The 19,754-nt window shown below is 42.3% G+C and overlaps 1 protein-coding gene across 1 annotated transcript in view; it reads right to left on the reverse strand.

The window, feature by feature from the left end:
• SLC15A2 (solute carrier family 15 member 2) overlaps positions 1 to 19,754 on the reverse strand; it is a 429,960-nt gene that overhangs the window by 19,715 nt on the left and 390,491 nt on the right. Inside the window, exons 19-20 of the mRNA XM_069224674.1 lie at positions 19,204 to 19,314; positions 8,161 to 8,257 (exon numbers count right to left, since the gene is read on the reverse strand). Of these exons, the coding sequence (XP_069080775.1) occupies positions 8,161 to 8,257; positions 19,204 to 19,314 (208 nt within the window). The remainder of the gene's footprint in view (positions 1 to 8,160; positions 8,258 to 19,203; positions 19,315 to 19,754) is intronic.

Raw genomic sequence — 19,754 nt, forward strand, 5'->3', positions numbered from 1 at the left:
CAAGCAACAGAACAAAATAATTATGTCCCCTGGTTCTGAAAAGCCAGGGAATCTTATCTACAGGCCCAAATGAAAGGGTTCACCTTAAGGACACCTAAGACAGTGGGAGGTAAAAAGTCTCACATCTTCACTTCAATTATTTGTAGAATGGCTGAGCTCTTTTGATAAGATTATTTGAGCCCTGTGATGCGATACTCGTCTTGCCAGCAAAATTAGGTGCCTCACCGATAAATGTCACACTAATGATGAAGAATATGAGTTCTATAATGTACATTGATGCCTTGGGGAAAGATTAGCCCAAAGGAACGCGAGTGTTCTTGGATGTCACCAATTTGATGATAACATAGTGGTGAAGTCTGTCTGATGTAAGTGAAAGTAAGAAAAGGCGGGACTAGGAGCAGTGCTGGGTCTTACCTTGAAATGCATTACTAGGTGTATGTGTCTTAATTCTTACAGCAGGGCAGGCTGACTTTTGTACACTCCAGTTAGTTTTGGTTGTCAGCTTAAAGGGGAACCTACAGCTGTTTCAAGTCTGCTCCTGGTTAATTTGGTGCAATCCAAAGTCAGCAGCAGGTTGTGACTTCTGTACCATATGACAAGCTATATTTTACACCACCTATCTTTATATTTAGGGTGCATTTTAGATCTTACTCTATGAGTTGGACCTGGTTACAATGCCAAGCAGCGGTTGTTGGGACACTTTCTAGGTCCTTAAACATCACATATGGTCTTTTTAACCTCTCTTTCCTCCTGGTAGGTTTAGTAATAAATAGCTGCAATTCATTGTGCACTTCTAAATATGTTTGATTTGCAGGAACATTGTTTATCATCTTCTCAGGACAACGGTCCCACCAACTAAGGCTGCAACACCATAGAGTAAATCACATCTATACCTAAACATCTTTTAAAGGCATGCTGCTAAATTGTACTCATGTAATGTGAAAATCTACAACACAAAAGGGAAAATATGAGCCTGTTTTTGGCTGGCAAAAATGCAGCAGGCATCTACGCAATACAATGGTGTGGGCTATCTTCTAATAAAAGCTAATCACACTCACACCACAGCTCACCAATAGTGCATCAGCTTCAGTGTGTAAAACGTGCTGCTGAATGCAGACAGTGAGCACCAGCAGTGATGTTTAGGGCCAGGACAGTTTCATCCTCAGACTGACGCTCAATCCAACGCAAGAGCAAGAAAGGCAGAAAAGACAGAACTAAGGAGGGAAAAAAAAGCATGAAAGTGTACAAAAAGAGAAAGGTGGGATAGGAAAGAACTTGCAAAAAGCAAGATAAAGAGACATGAAGTGAAGAGGTGTTAAACAAAGAGGCATGAGGTGGGAATACTCGAAAGCTCTGGAGCTGGCTGACCTTGAGCAACACCACAGGTAGGCTTCTAATCAAAATGTTGGCTTTTTGCTCTTATCTTAATAATAGCAGAAATATTATTGTTAGTACTATTATTGCTATAATTGTTGTTATTAAGAATAATAATAACATTAGCATTGTTATTCTAGTGCTCAATTTGAATAATAATAACGTATTACTATTATTATTATTACTATTATTATTATTATTATTATTATTATTATTGTACACTGCTTGACTCCCCCAATATAGACAACACGAGTTCTTGTCAGCAACTAATGATTAACTTCAAGCCACCTGTGTCTCTAGAAACTCATGATAGGTCTCAAATAGATTTTAAAAAACCAGCTTCCTCCTGACTGTTTTGCACATTGGGCCAGGTGTTCCCTTCTTGAATATTCCCTATTCTAAGTATCTTGCCCTTTCTGCCCACTTATTCTACCTTTGGCTTCTCTGTGGGTTGCACTCTGCAGCTGGGGTTATTTTTTTAGGATTTCCAGGTATTGGTACACCTTTGGTACAACTACAGAGGCTGGAAAAGAGGCATATGTGTTATCCTCATCAAACTTATTTTAGTAAAAGATATAGGGCCTGATTTATTTATATTATTAGTGGATGGGTTACTCCATCACAAAGGTGACAGATATTCCATCTGCCGAAATCTAAATCCCATAGGACATATTGGGATTTAGATTTCTGCGGATGGGATATCCATCACTGTTGTGACAATATCCACATCAGGCCCTTAAAAAGCAATTTTATGTGTGTTATCAAAAGTTCTCTATTTGATAAAAGGTATCTTACCCTACTTGTCACAGAAAAATGGGTTTAGTTGAAAAACATAACAGACCCAAAGTGTCCACCTGGTCCCTTTCTGGATGTGTGCTGTGAGTACACGCTACAGGTGTAGGAAGCTGGCTCTGTATATACTATATCAAAATGAAATATAGTGGGCACATAGTCCAAGAGGCTTGACAAGAGGCAATAATACTAGTGCTCTATTTGTGGTTGTGTGGTTGAGCAGGTAGGCTTATCAGAGGGTAGTGTTGTGCATTTGTTGTAAACACACAAGCAATAAGTGAAAACACACACTCAGTGATAGAAAAATATATTTTGTTAATTTATTTCTAGAACCACAAGATTCGGTTTACAGGTAAGTACACTAAATGAAAGGTACTTTGCATAAGTAAGTTCAGTACTTTGAATTAAATCGACAATACATACAGTTTTCTTTAAAATGGCAAAAAGCTATTTTAAAAGTGGACACTCCAATTTTTGACAGTTCCTGGTGGAGGAAAATACAGTACAGTTTTGGAGGTAAGTAATCGACTTACAGGTTCAGTCTCTGGGGCATAGGTAGCCCACTGTTGGGGGTTCAAGATAACCCCACACACCCAGCACCAGCAACACTGAGCCAGTTAGGTGCAGAGGTCAAACAGGGGCCAAAATAAGGTGGGTGCCTATGGAGACAGGGGGTATTCCTGTTCCTGTCTGCTTACAGGTAAGTAACCACGTTGTCGGAGGGCAGACCAGGGGGGTTTAGAGGAGCACTGGAGGGGCCCCAATTGGCCACAAAAACCACACCCTCAGGGGCACAGGGGCAACCGTGTGCAGTGTGTAAACAGGGCGTCTGGTTCCCAGTGGAACTCCATGGAGGGACCCCAGAGGTCACTTAGGCACTGCAGGCAAGGCACAAGGGGGGCTTCTCGGACAAACCACTGACTGGGCAGGGATGAGTGCTGCCTTCTGCTTGTTGGTGCACTGGTGGTCGGTTTCTCTCAGGCCTGGGGGCTGCGAGTGCAGTGCTTCTCCAGGCGACAGATATCTTCGTCTCAGGCAGTAGCGGTCAGGGGGGTCCTCTGCAGGTGTTGTTGTGGGGGTCTGGAGTGGGCAGCCCAGGGTGAACACATGGTCAGAATTGCCTGGGGATCCTCTCTGGTTAGTTGGTTCCTCTGGACACAGGCCAGGGGCATTGGGTGCAGAGTAGGTTTGGACTCACGCTTCTGGGGTGAGTTGGGAGTCCCTATAGAGATGGTTGCTTTTTCTTCTTGTTGGGCAGGTCCGCTGTCTACAGGTGTTTCTTGGTTCTCAGTGATGCAGGCAGTCCTCTGGAGGCTCTTCAGGGGTCTCTGATCCTGTAGAAAGCATTGCTACTTCTTTTGCAGCTTTTTGAAGCAGGAGACAGGCGGGTAGGACTGTGGCCTTGTCAGTTGTTGTGTCCTTCTCTTCTCTGTGGGGTTTTCAGCTCAGCAGTCCTTCTTCTTTCTTGAGGTCGTAAGGAATATGAAGAGCTGGGTTCAGGGCAGCCCCTAAATACTAAATTTAGAGGTGTGTTAGGGTCAGGGGACAGTAGACAATGGCTAATGTCCCTGAGGGTAGCTACACTCTCCTTATGCTCACTCCCTCTGGGGAGGGGGCACATCCCTGACACTATTGGTCCTAATCCTCTAAAGCAAGATGGAGGATTTCTCAAGGAAGGGGTCTATTCAGCTCTGGACACCTTAGGGGTGGTCCTTGCTGAAGGGGTGACTTATCCTTGTTTTTCTTCATTATCCCTCGGGACTTGCCACCAAAAGTGGGGGCTTGTCGGGGGCGACCATCTCCACTAGCTGGAGTACCCTGGGACACTGTAACATGAGGGCTGGGCATTTGAGGCTCACCCCCAGGTGTTACAGTTCCTGCAGGGGGAGGTGTGAAGCACCTCCACCCAGGACAGGCTTTGTTTCTGACCACAGAGTGCACAAAGGCACTCACGCCATGTGGCCAGAAACTCATCTGGAAGTGGCAGGCTGGCACAGACTGGTCAGCTTTACACTAGCAGTTGGGCTAACATACAGGGGGCATCTCTAAGATGCCCTTTGTGTGCATTTTTTAATAAATCCCACACTGGCATCAGTGTGGGTTTATTGTGCTCTGAAGTTTGATACCAAACTTCCCAGTATTCAGTGTAGCCATTCAGGTGCTGAGGATTTCATAATGACGAAACTCCCAGACCATATACTCAGTATGGCTACCCTGCACTTACAATGTCTAAGACGTGACTTAGACACTGTAGGGGTATATCGCTCATGCAGCTGTACCCTCACTTGTGGTATAGTGCACCCTGACTTACGGCTGTAAGGCCTGCTAGAGGGGTGACTTACCTATGTCACAGGCAGTGGTTTAGGGACAGGGCACCCTGAGGGGAATGCTATGTCGACTTTGTCTTTTCTCCCCACCAGCACACACAAGCTGGCAGACAGTGTGCATGTGCTGAATGAGGGGTCCCCAGGGTGGCATAATACATGCTGCAGCCCTTAGAGACCTACCCTGGCCACAAGGCCCTTGGTACCAGGGGTACCTTTTACAAGGGACTTAACTGTGTGCCAAGGCTGTGCTAATTGTGGAAACAAACATACAGTTTTAGGGAAAGAACACTGGTGCTGGGGCCTGGTTAGCAGGGTCCCAGCACACTTTCAATCAAAGTTAGCATCAACACTAGGCAAAAAGTGGGGGGTAACCATGCAAACAGTGGCATTTTCCTACAACAGGTACATGCAGGGATACTTGAAAAACACTGCTACCATTCCACAGTTTGTGATAACAAGGTAAACAGAAACTCAACATGCCCGGATGCACCATTTTATGCATGCACGTTAGTCTTTGTTTAAGGATTTTAGAGCAAGTAAACGGGTAGCACGACTGACCTATATGCATGCCAGACCTCTTTTCTGATCCTTATGGGCAGCAACTTATGTGTTTGTACTCATAACCCATTTGAGCTACTGGCAAAACTACAGAGGTCCACTTTTCAACTGAAGTTACCAGAAATATGAGCAAGACAACACAGGAAAAGAAATGGAAACCTAATCTTGTACAAACTAAAGAAAAAAAGGTTACTTATTGTCCCGTGTTCTCCTTATGTGACACCACCAATTACACGGTTTCATAAACTCGGTTAAAAGCAATAACCAGCATTAGTAAATAGATCCATGGTCAATAATATCACAACCAGAAAAAGGCTTTGTTGCGCATTATTGAACTAGGAGATGTACGTTTTAATTTCAACTATGCTCATTAAAGAAATGCTTATAATCTTGTAAAATAATTTTAATTTCATTCCCCTCAATATCTTAATTTGCAAAATACTGGACGCTTTTACAATCAAGGTACTCCATAAAAATAACAGGATGTTGATCCTGTTCAATTGTATCACGAATAAAGCGGCAAGACACCTCAACCAACGTTAAAAATGGATTTAAATTGAGCAGTCTGAATTTGAATATATAGCAGGTAAATGACTCTTGATCCCAACATAAAGACTAGCTTGTATATATAAAATGGTGCATCCGGGTACGTCGAGTTTCTGTTTAACTTGTCTTAAATGATGGACAAGCGACCGACCAAGTCATCACTGTACTAATCTATTCTACCAGGTAAGTGTTAAACAATATTTACTAGTTGCATATAACTGTTGTTCTTAAACACTACCAACATGCATAAATACGATTCTTAAAACACTACAAGGTCCAATACTCTCCTTACTCATTGCTCTCAGTACCACGTTACACAGCTTTGCTGCTAGGATTACTATGTACAGGTGTGTGGAAACTGTGCAGAGGGGGCCTTTGGTGGCTGGTCCCTGGTGTGGGGGGTCAAAGGGTGAAACGTCTTGGTCACCATGCCTCAGTTTCTGGGCAAATTAGTCAGTACAATTGGAAAGTTCACATTTCCCGATTTGCACACTGCATTTTGCTTCTGCATAAAAAGTCACCCTGCACTGCAGTCCAGTGCCTTTATTGTTTTCTTCCATTTCAATCTCCTCAAATTTAAGTTCCCTAGTCATTCAATTGCCGGAGACTGATGAGTCATTCCACCTTATGTACCTTTTCCAAATACATCGGAAAATATTCGGTTAATTTTAATATATTGTTTTAATTTGTCAAAAGTTATGCTGAGCTGTATATTCTATCTTCGACCCAACAAACAAGGTAGAGTGCTTTCCTCAATACCAAGATGGTCCCAGTCTTCCTCCCTCTCTCTTTCTATGTTCCCCTCCTTGGTTCCTCAAATTCTGGACTAGATATGTTGCTACATAGCTGTAGCTATTGTAAAGAGAAGGCTGAGACTGACGGCGGTGTCCAGTTTGTAGTTACATGAGTCTGACAGTATTACTGTCTTGAAAGGAACAGCTGCAAGCTTCATCCTTAAAAGTATAAGTTACAAATAAGGGAATGTCAATCAAAGGCCCCAACATCTCCTAGACGTTTGCAACTTAACCCAGGGCTGTGATAGCACGTGTAGACCTGACAAAACGTGACTCACATAGGTGTTTCATTTAGTCCGATAGTAGGGGCCGGGTCAGTCAAAAATTAAATGTGTGTGACCCATTCGATCTATTTTATCACCCATCCATGGGTATTCAGCTACATTTCCAGTTTACTGTGAATAAAATAATTTACTACTCAATTTTCCAAGTAAGGTACCTCAATGCCACTGTGTAACACCGAGGGACTACTAAAGTAAAAAAAAACACTACTATGAAACATATTTCTTTGTGTTTTAGTTATGCCCTTTTCCAAGAAAACTGGATGCACAAATGTACTATTGAGAAGAATCAATACCTGGAAGGAAAATACAGTGGGCCTGATTCACAAAGCGGTGTGTTCGGGAACGTTACACAAGTGACTTGATTTACATGCAGAAAGTACCCACAAAAGTTGACTTAGCACAAATTACTGAACAATAGTACATACGATATTCAAGAATCATTCAATTTTAGGGGTGAGGAGCACATATCGAGGTCAGAGTGTCCTGGTAGGTTTCAGAACACTCACAAAAATTATCGATTTTGTGGCTTGTTGCAAAGTCTATTTTGACTGTTTCCATCCCTGAAAATGGTCAGTGAAAATAATTTTTCACCGTGGAAACAGGAAGCACCCCCCAAACTGGTGGAGGGGCGAGGACAAGCATCCCTCGAAAGGAAGAAATACTTTCTCAATGTATAAAAAAATATTTCACATTTTACTAAGGCGATGACATGTCAGCATATGTATTTGTACCTGGCTGATCATTTTCGTAATAAACCAGTGAAAATGTACTAGTTTATGTTTAGGCATATGCACACGAATCTTAAATTTTCGTTGATTTACCACATAATCTTTGGAAATGTATTCATCTTGTAGATTTAATAGTTTTAATAAAAATCTATATATATGCCTAGAACTAGTATAGTGTTTTCTTATTAACAGAACACATATTAAATATTGAAGTAAGATTGTAGTTCTAGACACTCGTTTTTTTGATTCTCCACAGTTCGTAATAAAGGCCTAAAATAGGTTATAATACAGGCACTGGTTGATGCTGGAGAAAATATCCCTGGCAATGATATGTAATAATCCACTGTAGAAAAATGAAAATATACCACATTTAACATTTAATGAAGTTTCACATTATATAATAGGTACATGTGAAAATACAGATCTATTAAAAACAGCCTGCAGAAACGTATACAACCAAAATATCGATCTTACAAAATATCTCAATTTGAAAATGTCAACATATTTTAAATTCTTAACTCTATCCAATTTGATGTCCCATCAATTGTATGACATATTAATATACAGTTCAATCACCTGTCGCACCACACGTGGGGCAGGCAAGGAGCAAAGGGTTTTAGGGGAATGTCGCAATGTTTGTAGGGAGATATTTTCATATGGTCGATATTTTGTAAGTATACGTTTTTTATTCTGCGCTTTTAAGTTCTTCCAGAATTTACCCTATATACATGACAGAGTAAAATGAGGGAACACTTACCTCATGTAGCAAAATCGTGTATGAAGCTCCGAAGTCTACCAGGCCTAGTGGAATTGTGTAGGTTTTATCTTCAATTGATCCTTTCACATCGTTGTAGCTTAATAGAAAAAAACGTGTCATTAGTAGTCAAGCAAATGAGAACTACACCACACAGTCCGGTGGGACCTGGGTGTTAGAGTAAAAAAAAAATAAAAAATTTGCTCCTCTGCGTGTGAGTATTGCTACGTTTGATTATATTCCTGTTAAGAGCTGATAAGACTGCATATGCTTTCAGTAAATCAATTGTTTTCCAAGTGTTGTGTTCTAATGTGTGTAGGTTAATAGAATGATATATTTGATAGGGATTCTGACATGCAGTATTGTTGATAAGCCACCGTCCAGATAAATTTTCTACTAAAAAAAATCGGCCTAAATCATTAGATTGACCATGTCCAAACCATCTACAATTAGTCGTTGTGTGTGGAAGCCAATTCTGCTGCAAATACCAAATTCCTCCATAGAACATTTTATTGAAGAGGGTGCACAGAGGGTGATAAGGAGGGGCATTAAAGCCCAGACATAAATGTACCTGGTCCAGCGTGCACAAAGAACATTTATGTTTCTTCCAACACCTCACGCCTTCCGGGCAACGCCTTCCTTCAAAAGAGACAAATGGCTTCTCTTGTGATCTAACCTCTAACTTTTCCACAGACATACATATTGTTTTCACTTCTGGCTTCCTGCTATCATGCCATCAGGGCTCTGCTGCATGGACATCATTCAGGGGTTGCCAGGGGTCGCAGCTGTGACCCCCTGTATTACCTTTTGCGACGCCTGACACTGCCATTGCGATCCTTGGCCTCAAAGGTGACAAATTATGTGCCAGGAACACAATGACTGCTGGTGCTTATGGACTTTAGTTGGGGCTCCACTCTTTGCTTTCTGTCGGTTTTTATTACACTAATAGTGAATATGAATAATAACATATTATTCACTATTAGTGTAATAGAAATGGAGTACATTGGCTGGAATATGCCCTTCCATGGCAGCTGAGGTAAGTAAAAATGCTTTTAAGTGTTTGTTGTATGTGCTTGTTGGTGAGAGTCTGTTTATGTGAGAGAGAGTGTCTGCAAGTTTGATTTTGAGTGTATGTATGTCTGCATGAGTGAGTGAAAGTGGAGGTCAAAGGGCGAGTGGCGGGCGGTAATTTTAGGAGGGAGGGGGGCATGCGGGATGCACATACACACTCTCACTCATTTATTCACACATGCGTGCACACACTCGTCCATTCAACACACTCATTATCAAACATTTAAACATACAAGCATGCACCACTCATTTAAAAACACACACACACTTACCTTCAGCTCTGCCTCTAAGGTCCCAGGAGTGTTGGGGCTGCTGCCTTCCCTCGTCAGCCAATGAGGGAAGGTAGCAGTTTCAACTTCGGCACAGAGTGGGATGTGGTCAGTGAGACTCCACCTCACTCTGTGACAAGGTGTCACTGATTGACACTCGCCCTGAGCGCTTCAGGGCTTAAACCTGAAGCGCCCAGGTCAGAGTCAATGGGTGACGCTTCCCTTGTCACCGAGAGGGGGGGCCTCGAGGCACCTATGCTGAGTTGAGGAGGTCACGCCCATAGGAGCTGTGACCTCTTCAGCCCAGCAAAGTTCAGCTCAGTCAGCCAGGAGCCTGTGCAAATCACGCATGTGTAGCTCCTGGCTGTCCGATCTGAAAATGAAGAGTGCCAGTCAGGCTGACCTTTGCTCAGCCTACAGGCACTCTTCATGAGGGGCAAAAAGTGAGGTGGCGTGGCCTCTCAGCCCCAAAGGATGGGCTGTGGCTGCAAGGGGCATGTGATGTCACTTCCGCTATCCCTGGCATTTTTGCGAATTGGCATCCATGCTCCACTAGAGTGTAAAATAAAAGATCCACGGCATGGCTATGAAAACGTGGGTAAAGTGTATAACAACCCATAATGATAGATTGCAAAAGTATAAATTAAAATAACATGAGCACAGTAGCAGTTCCAAAATATTGTCAGAGTTCTCCGATCACTCCCTTTGATTACAATGCGTATTTGTAATTGGCAACTTTATCCAGGACAAAAGTGGAAATTAAAGAGGTCATCTTTCAGCCACCTAGTATTACTAAAATATACAGATGTTTAAATAACCTCATACTTTAACAATGAGGATGAATTGATGTGGAATGAATCCAGAGTGCTTAATTTGAGAATGTGGCTGAGGATAGGGCCCAGGAGCGCTCATAATTGGTGGCTGGGATTGATATCTTTATCATCAGACTTGGACCCATAGCGAGACAGTGAAAAGAAGTAAAGGGGAAGAGAAACACAGAAAAACAGCACAAAGGGAGAAAGTAGGGATGAAAATGAATCTGCAAAAGTCACATAAATTGACAGGGAGTGCACTGTGGTCGATGAAAGGGATATGAGATGGAATTAAGACTAGTGACGCTCGGCATTTAGGAGTCCGACATTTTGCAGTGCCAATGATTGGATTCTGAAAAAAAATTGGGGCCAATGCTAATTATTTTACTACTTAAGCAGTGGACATATACAAGAGGGTTTTGTCTATCCCTGATAAGCTTTGTTCAACAGTAAACATCTTGAGAGGACTGATTGTGAACAAAATGGCAAACCTGAATCATTTTAGACTATGAGCGTGAAGAAAGATCTAATTAAGCTGTTAGGTCAAAGGAACACTGTCTCTAATCTGGTGCTCTCAAAAGATGTCAGGTAATCGCCCATAAAGTACCAAGCCTGATGATTTATTTAAGAAGACACATGCCTAGACAACTCCTGGCACGATTGTGGAATAGAGGTACAATGATGCAAGTGGGGCATAAGGAACTCGCACAACAAACTATCCTCAGATTCGGGGTGTTATGTGAAGAAATGTGTTTATAAGGCAAGTGATGCCCTCATAAGCAAATCAGCCCACTTATGCAGCATGTTACCAATCAACACCATGCGCTTACCCCTTATGGTACCCTTTGGTTATATTATCTCCACATTTTATGAGCTCTTAAAACCCCTCATCCTTGAAGAGTAAGTAAATGGTGACTACACCGAAGATTTGTTTTAACGATTAGGATATTATGCTCTCGGACCAGACGAAAAGCATTACCAAGGCTAGCTTTAGACTTTACAACTTTTAATCTCTTGTGTCTCATATATCTGACCACTTGACACTTCCTAATATGGACAGAAATTACAGTTCTTATTGTGCCAAGTGAGATCTGTAATTGCCGTACTCTTCCATCTCATTTGTTCCAACCCCATTGTAGCAGCAGCCTGGCATGCTGCTGAACACAGATACATGGGATTCACAGTCGTTCCACTTGTTAAGTCCCCAGTGGTATACCCACTATTCATCTTCCCATTCTGAAATCAGGACACAATGTGCAAAAAACTGCGCTATCACGCTGCAGTTAGCCAAACGGAGAGTAGCTAATAGGTGGTGAGTGGGGATTGCCTTGCAAAGGATGCGGAGGAGCACGTGACTGATCAGAAAGTTTGCATTAAAAAAACATGAAGCATGCAATTTGAGAATGTGCATGCAGGACCTCTTATTACCGAGAGATCAGATGCCACCTCAGTGAAAATTATATGCAAGTTGTGATAATCAATGGTAAATGCACTACCTTACATTATGAAACCTATATCACTTAATGGACTGCACCAGAGAACACAGATTTTAATCCTGGTTGGTGTAGTGGAGAATAGTGACTTCTGTAGGTTCGGGGCTGCAAGGTCCTAGTTTGTGAGAGAAAGTTCTGTGAACATGTAAGTCATTATTTTAAACTTGCATTACGCACAGTGTAGGATAGGCTGCTATAAAATGCGCAAAACGTTTTAAGATAAACAAGTGCTTCCAAAATATAGATTTTAGTAATACCTAGACTGTACGTAGTGCAACAGTTTTTTATAACTGTGTTTTAAAAGCACACACTTCACAGCTTAGCTGGTAGTTCCCTTACAACACCTCTCAAAAAGAATAAATATGTGCCATCAATCAATCAGGGATTTGTAAAGTGCACTACTCACCTGTGAGGGTTTCAAGGTGCTGAGGAGGGGCAGGGGGAAGGTAAGTGGGCGGGAGGTGCTGCTACTGCTTGAACAGCCAGGTCTTGAGAAGTTTCCTGAAGGTAAGGAGGTCTTTGGCTTGGCACAGGTGGGTCGGAAGAATGTTCCACGTTTTGGCGGCGAGGTGTGAGAATGATCTGTAGTTCTGCGGACGCGTGGGACGGTTGCGAGGGCGAGGTCGGAGGAGCGGAGATGCCGGGTCGGGGTGTAGAAGGAGAGTCGTCTGTTGGGGTATTCTGGTCCGGTGTTGTGCAGTGCTTTTTGAGCGTGGGTGAGGAGTTTGAAGGTGATTCTCTTGGGGACTGGGAGCCAGTGTAGGTTTTTCAGGTGGTCTACGATGTGGCAGTGCTGGGGGATGTCCAGGATGAGGCGTGCAGAGGCGTTCTGGATGCGTTGCAGTCTCTTCTGGAGTTTGGCCGTGGCTCCTGCGTAGAGGGCATTGCCGTAGTCCAGTTTCCTGCTTACGAGGGCGTGGGTGACTGTTCTTCTGGTTTCGGTGGGTATCCATTTGTAGATCTTTTGGAGCTTGCGGAGGGTGTTGAAGCAGAAGGAGGAGATGGCATTGACCTGCTGGGTCATGGATAGGGAGGGGTCCAGGATGAATCCTGGTTTGCGTGCATGGTCGTGGGAGTCAGAGAAGTTCTGAGGGTGGCAGGCCACCAGGAGTCATCTCATGCGGACGGAGGAAGAGCCGAAGATGAGGACTTCCGTCTTGTCGGAATTGAGTTTGAGGCAGCTGCTCTTCATCCATTCGGCGATGGCCTTCATTCCTTCGTGGAGGTAGGTCTTGGCAGAGTCCTTGGTAAGGGAGAGGATCAGCTGGGTGTTGTCGGCGTATGAGATGATGTTGAGGTTATGGGATCGGGCGATGTTAGCGGGGCCATGTAGATGTTGAAGAGGGTTGGGTTGAGGGATGAACCCTGTGGTACGCCGCAGATGATTTCAGTGGCCTCTGAGTGGAATGGGGGGAAGCGGACTCTCTGTGCTCTGCTGGTGAGAAATGAGGTGACCCAGTCCAGGGCTCTGTCGTGGATTCCATCAGGAAGTTCAAGTGATTCCATTAATTAAAGGCAATACCGGCTTCCAAGCCCTTTTACATTTGCAGATTGTCCAAGCACATATTAGTCTAAAAAGGTAGGAGAAATGCCTGGGAAACAGGCCAGAATTTGCTAAAGTAATGCAATAATCAGTGCACTAACAGCATTTTCCAACAAAATGTAGGGTTGCCTGTGCTCCTCGGAGCCAGGGTGATTTAGAGTCAGTAACTAAAATAATGGTTCTGATGGATTAATTGTCAATTTTTACTGTCAATATGCATCCTTTCAAAGGGAGCTGATATTCAAAGATCCTTGCCTCTATCCAATGGAATTATCATAGTGATACACATACACACACCAAAAGCAAAAAAAGTTTAATTAATATCATGCAGCATACATAGAGCAAGGAATATGCCTCTAATGATTGATATTCTGCACAAAAATAATCCTGCCTGTAACACGGGTACCACTGCACCATGGTGCAAGGGTGCCTGAGTTGGTGCTAGGCAACCTCAAATGTGCCAGTGAAAGGAGAGAGTTGATGAGAGCATATTTTAGTAGATATGGTGCTTTTCAGCTCCCTTTCATTCATGTCAACGCAGCAAAGCAGCTAGCCTTGGTGCGCTGCGTTATGAGAATCTGCCCTTAGAGCTCCAGAACAGCTTTAGACAATCACTGGCAAAGAAAGATGAAGCAGCCCTGCTGCAGGCCAATGGAGTTAGATGCACACTGGTGTTAGAAGAAGGCTCATTGGGAAGGAATTCCAGAAAGTGAATCATTCTGCAGTTCCACCAGTTAAAATTAAAATAGAATTTTTTTTTAAAAAGAGTTAAAATAGTAAGGGGTGCCTCAGCATTTACTGTAATCATCAAGGAATCCCAATAAAAAGAAAAAGTATTTCAGCAAAATAGATTTTCAGCAATAAACATTTCAATCAATTTACTTTAAAAAAAACATTCAATCATTTGAATGTCAGTAAAGTGACACAGATCCGACACATGACTTTAGCATGACAACTTTTCAAAATATTTCAGACGCAACAAATTACAGCCTCACATACTTCATTATGTCTACTTCTAATTCATTTAAGGAATCAATTACATGTAGCCATTGCTCTGACCCAGGGATCCCTCTTGGAAAACCTCATGTTGAGGAAAAGATAATCAGCAGAAGACTCATGCTCTGCTGACAGTAGGCTTGTCAAACGTAGAAAGTGCCACAGTAGCAGTCAGCAGAAGACAGGAGGAACATGAGGAAGTATGAAAGCTGGAGAAAAGCACAGGAGAGAGAAAAGATAATTCAGAATTGTATCATTTGCACTCCTAGAACAACTTTCAAGTCATTGGCAAACATTATTCAACCGCATACTTGGTCAAATTGCATTTTTGCAAATTACAACTGTACATCCTTTCATAGTCCAGTCTCATACTAAGATTTTCCATCACACAGAAACCTTAGCTGAAGAAAGGTACTCGTACTGCCATATTCCTTGTGCATCATTCATGAACTTATTCTCAGAGGTGGCCTACGCTGATGATTATCTGCTCCACATAGTCAAAATACACGTTTGGTGTAGGGATGCAGAAGGAATCTTGGTAGGTCATTCAGATATTTACAGTAGCTACAAAACTACTGCATAAATGAATACAAAGTATCGGAAACGAAAGAGCCACTAATCCATCAAGTCTGGCTCTGTTGTCCTACAAATAAGGCTTCACATTCATGTATCCCTAAAATAAACACATTCTCTAGTATGACCACCAAAACATTTCCATTACTCCTTCTATAGTTCTCTCTCACTACCATCTCTCTCAAAGCTGTCCCATTCTCCAAAAAATTCAAAATACATTGCATACCAGGTTATCTGTTTGCTTGTCTTCTCACATCTTATGGATTAGCTCCTAAGACTTTGCTTGATCCCCGGCCCACATCCACCTCCACAGTCAGGCCTTGAGGAGGCACACACTGCACTAGTTCCACATGGCTAAGTTGTACCTGGACAATAGATCAGCTCCTTTCAGTTGATGAAGACTCCAACAATGCTGCAATGGTCCAGTGCAGGTGTGTCCACAAAGTAGCCTGCCAAATACCTGTCTCATCATACATGTTAAGGCAGCTCCTGCAGTTAGGTGTCATAGGTTGCACCAGCCCTTGGTTACAACAATGGCTCTCCAGTCATCTCTACACTGAGTTCCAGCAGCGCAAATGGACAGAAAGAGCACACATAAGCCAGGTATGGTGTTTGCCTGTTCATGCCTCATCATGTACCTTCTGTGATCTAGTATCAAAGCGGGCATGGATGACAACAAAGAGAGAAAACTCCTACTAACCCATCTTCCTCCACTGGATGCAGTGCAGCTCATTCAGGAACAGCAGATTTGCGGAAGATTAACCAAAGCCTCATTAGGGGACCCAGCACTAATAGACTTGGCCTTCTCGGTTCCTATTGAATAACTCAGATTTCATTGAATCGTTGCAGGACCAGAGCTTGCTTCCCCATGCCACAATTCCTTTACCAACAAATGAAATGTCATTTTTGCTTTTCCAACACCAATATATTGCTTATAGTTCAGTATTTAAAATTGTATAACAATCTCTCTAAATGAACAGTTTTAATCCTGGATTTCTACAGGACAGTGCACAGATAACGTGTGGGTTGAGGGTCTGCCTACTTAAGTGAAAACCTTGCTACACGTCAAGTTATTGCCTCTCAGATGCTCCTTTTTAGATGCTCTGACACAAGCAAATCAACCAGTTCTGCTAAACCTCCTTGTCTGTCAAGCATTACATGTTGTATCTTAGCATCCTAGTGCCATCTCAAATGCAAGTGTGTGCTATGCAAATTTCAAACATAATACAATATCATCAGTAGTGCTGACAAGGTCTTCCATTGTGCTGTCGCAACATATGAAAAGTTCCTCTTAGGTTATTCTCTTAGGTTATTCATAACTGTGCCAGGTCTCATATTTCTATTGGTATTGGGTAAGTAGACATACCTCCCTGGTTTGTTCATGTTCATCCACTATAGTCACATTTGGTCCAAACTTATACACCAATAAGACCTATTTTAATGGCACGGAGTTCTTCTATAACAAAGCAACCACTTGCTATAAGGTAAAAAAGAGGCCACCTTTTTGTAATTGGCAAGTGACTCTGAATCCCAAACATTACAGAATAGTGACAATCTAACAGGCACAGTTCCAATTGTTGCTGGAACATCACTTATGCATCTTTAGAAACTGAACCTGAGCAGTGGGGATCCCACACGTTGTTGCTCTGTCAGGAAAACGCTGTCCTGGAGTTTACTGACTAAGGGGCCTGATTATCAGTTTGGAGGATGGGATGACCTGTCTGCTGAACTTCTGACAGAGAGGATGCCGCCATACTGGCTACCTCCCCGCCGGGCCCATTACGACTTTCCTGCTGGGTTGACAGGTGAAAAATAAGGCTTCCGCCCATCAACTCAGCAGGAAAGTGGCGGCAGCCTTGTTGCCGGTATGTAATAGAGCCGGCAGCATTGCTGTCACCTGAAGGGTGCATCGGCACCCTCGCAATGCTCACTGTCTGCACAGCAGACAGTCTGTGGTCTGTTGCTGCACTGCCCCTGCCAAGTGCATGGGCAGTGCAGGGGGCCCCTGTGGCCCCCTGCACCTGTTCTCCACCAGCCTTTCCATGGCGGTGACACAGTCATGAAAAGGCTGGGGGAGAACCAGGTCGTAATCAGCAGGGAGGCGCTGAGTTCAGCGCCACCCTGGCTGATTCCATCCTGGACCACCGTCAACCTGTCGGGAACATTGTTCCCGGTGGAGATGGCAGTTGTTTGACGGTCTGACCGCCAAACTCTTAATACCATGAGTTTGGCAGTCTCAAGTCTAATGACGCCATATGTCAGTTCCCTCATTCCCTACAACTCCATCACTGACAGCTAAACGATTTTATTTTACCTCACTTACACCACGTAACTTCAGTGATAGATACCACTGGCTTCATATTCATATACCGTACATGTGTCACATCCTACTGTGTATTGTATCCCTGTCACAGACTGGAACCTCATAGGCACTAAAGCCATTGTTTTTTACACAGATCAACTTCCTGTCTCAGTCCAGGTCCAGATGATGCCCAAAACACAAAGCTCAAATGCTAAAGGTAGTTTCATAACTTCTTCTTGTTTCACCTTCATAATCTCCTGTGATCAACAAATACACCCTTATGAATTATCCTGCAAGAAAATTGCTTAAATCCAAGACTGAAGTTTGGTCGGTTCATGACGTTAAGTAAATAAACTGCTCTAGATCTTCCTCTAAACCCCTTAAAATTGTGCACCAACCCTTATGCACAGTCAGATAACTTTAACTTAGAAAATGCCTCAGATTCTTTTTCACCCGAAAGGTATGTCAGCCCACTGAGTGTAGAAGTGACTTGAGCCAATAGGAAATCACCACAGCCTCTGAAATTATTTACAAATTCTGTCTCAGGCATAATAACCGTACGCAATGTAGACTTTCAAACATGGCACCTTTGGATTGTTTTGTTGAAACGAACAGGAGCTGGGTCTGCATTGTATTTAGGACTGGATAAAATGTAAATTATGCAGGCAAAATTTTGCATTATGCAACATTCAAGAACTTTTGCATTACTACATTTGAAAATCAGTTTTTGCCTGTGGAAGAGTGGCTGTTGCAGCACATGGCTCAATCAGAGACATTCTATGGACAAACCAGTCTCTTGTCAGTATCTCACATGAGTTTTGTTTATGTGGTAAAAGTAGAATTTCCCATAATTTCACAACATTTTCATGACATTTTGTGGGAATATATTAGGCAAATGCACATACTTCTCTCGTTATTTTGTGCTGTATAAGAGTCAGAAAAACAGATAGATGGCTGCACAGATGAATGAAAAGACAAAGCTGATAGATAGAAGGAAAGAAGGATGGTCAGGTAGACAGGCATATAACTACCTTTGCAAAGTTACTGGATAGCAAGAATGTTTTTTTAAAAAGTGGTTCTTGTAGTTAGTGGGCCCATGGGGGTCTGCAACGCCTGCTAAGGGGGGTCTGCAACTGTTTTGAAAATTAAATACTGTTTTGAAAGTTAAATAATATTAGCAGATTAATAAGGGGGATCTAAATAATGAAGCTAAATATAAAATGTTAAAGCATTTTGCAAACGTGAAGGCATTTGAAATGAGAGCATAAAAATTAAGTTGGCACCCTTAGCTTCATTTGTGGGAGCAGAACAAGGACAGTAAATAGAATGTATTATGGATAATGGGTGGTCTCAAGTGAAGTATCAAAAAAAGCATGCACTCAGAGCAGAAATGGCAAAGTGATATGTTAAATCTAGCATATCACTACCTGTTTCACAATTAAAATCTAAATTGTCATTTAAAATCATATTAAATTGAATTGAGGTTTCGATTTCACAATACTTATTTGTGAATTAATGTATTTTGTAATTGCTTAGACCTGGGTCCTTGGCTTTCAGTAATGATTCAGTGGGGGGCCCTAGATTCCAGTAATGATTTAGCAGAGGCTTGACAAAATTCAAAAGGTTGATTAACGCTGGTCTAAAAAATAACACAAATGATATGCAATATCAGCTAAATACTTCAGATAAAAGCTTCCTAAACATTTCTTCTTAGGTCTCCCTTTGTCTTTTAGAGCCAGTAGGATTACTATGATTCGACATTTCCTAAATATTTAACCATATTTTCTTAACTAAAAATGAATTCTCCATTCTAAAGGACAATCTTGCATCTTTATTCTGAAGTGCCTGGATTCCAACCCACATCATTTAGGTTTCTGGTGAAATAAAGTATTTGATTTAAGGACAGCATTCATTGTGAAATGTTTCTAGAGGGGTAAGTGTGAGCCTCAAATAAACAAGTTTATCATAACTAGAATTGGTTTCTTACATTCCTCGTTCCAAAGCAGTGTAATTTGACACTTCTAAGTTTCCAGTTTGGTTTGCGATAGTCTTGTCCTTCAGTTTAACTGTGATAGTTTTGTTTCCAGCATTAAAGAATCTGCAAAGAACAAATTATAACACGTGAGTGCAATTGGGAAAGCTTTGCAGGTATCAGTGATTGTTATACTATGAATTTAGATACCACTCTCCAAATTCTTTGGAAATTATACACATGTATACTCTACGCACACACACACAGGTTTGAGTGAGCACATACACACACACACATATACACACACATATTAACACAATCCCCAAAACCAGACAATGTCATTGAAAACCTCCTCCTCCCTCTCTGAATTATAACTAACTCACTTCTTATTTGGTATGAGGATGTACTACCATTGATTTGACCTTCTGCCCACTGATTTCAGATTCTGGTGCCCACTCCACACGCTGCGCTGTTCTTCATTAACCAATGAAGAAGTCCCACTGCCAGTACAAATCTTCCACCACAGAGCATAACACTGTCACCCACTTGTGTCAAGTGTGTCACCC

Source organism: Pleurodeles waltl, chromosome 3_1 (assembly GCF_031143425.1).
Source record: "Pleurodeles waltl isolate 20211129_DDA chromosome 3_1, aPleWal1.hap1.20221129, whole genome shotgun sequence".
Lineage (NCBI taxonomy): Eukaryota > Metazoa > Chordata > Amphibia > Caudata > Salamandridae > Pleurodeles > Pleurodeles waltl.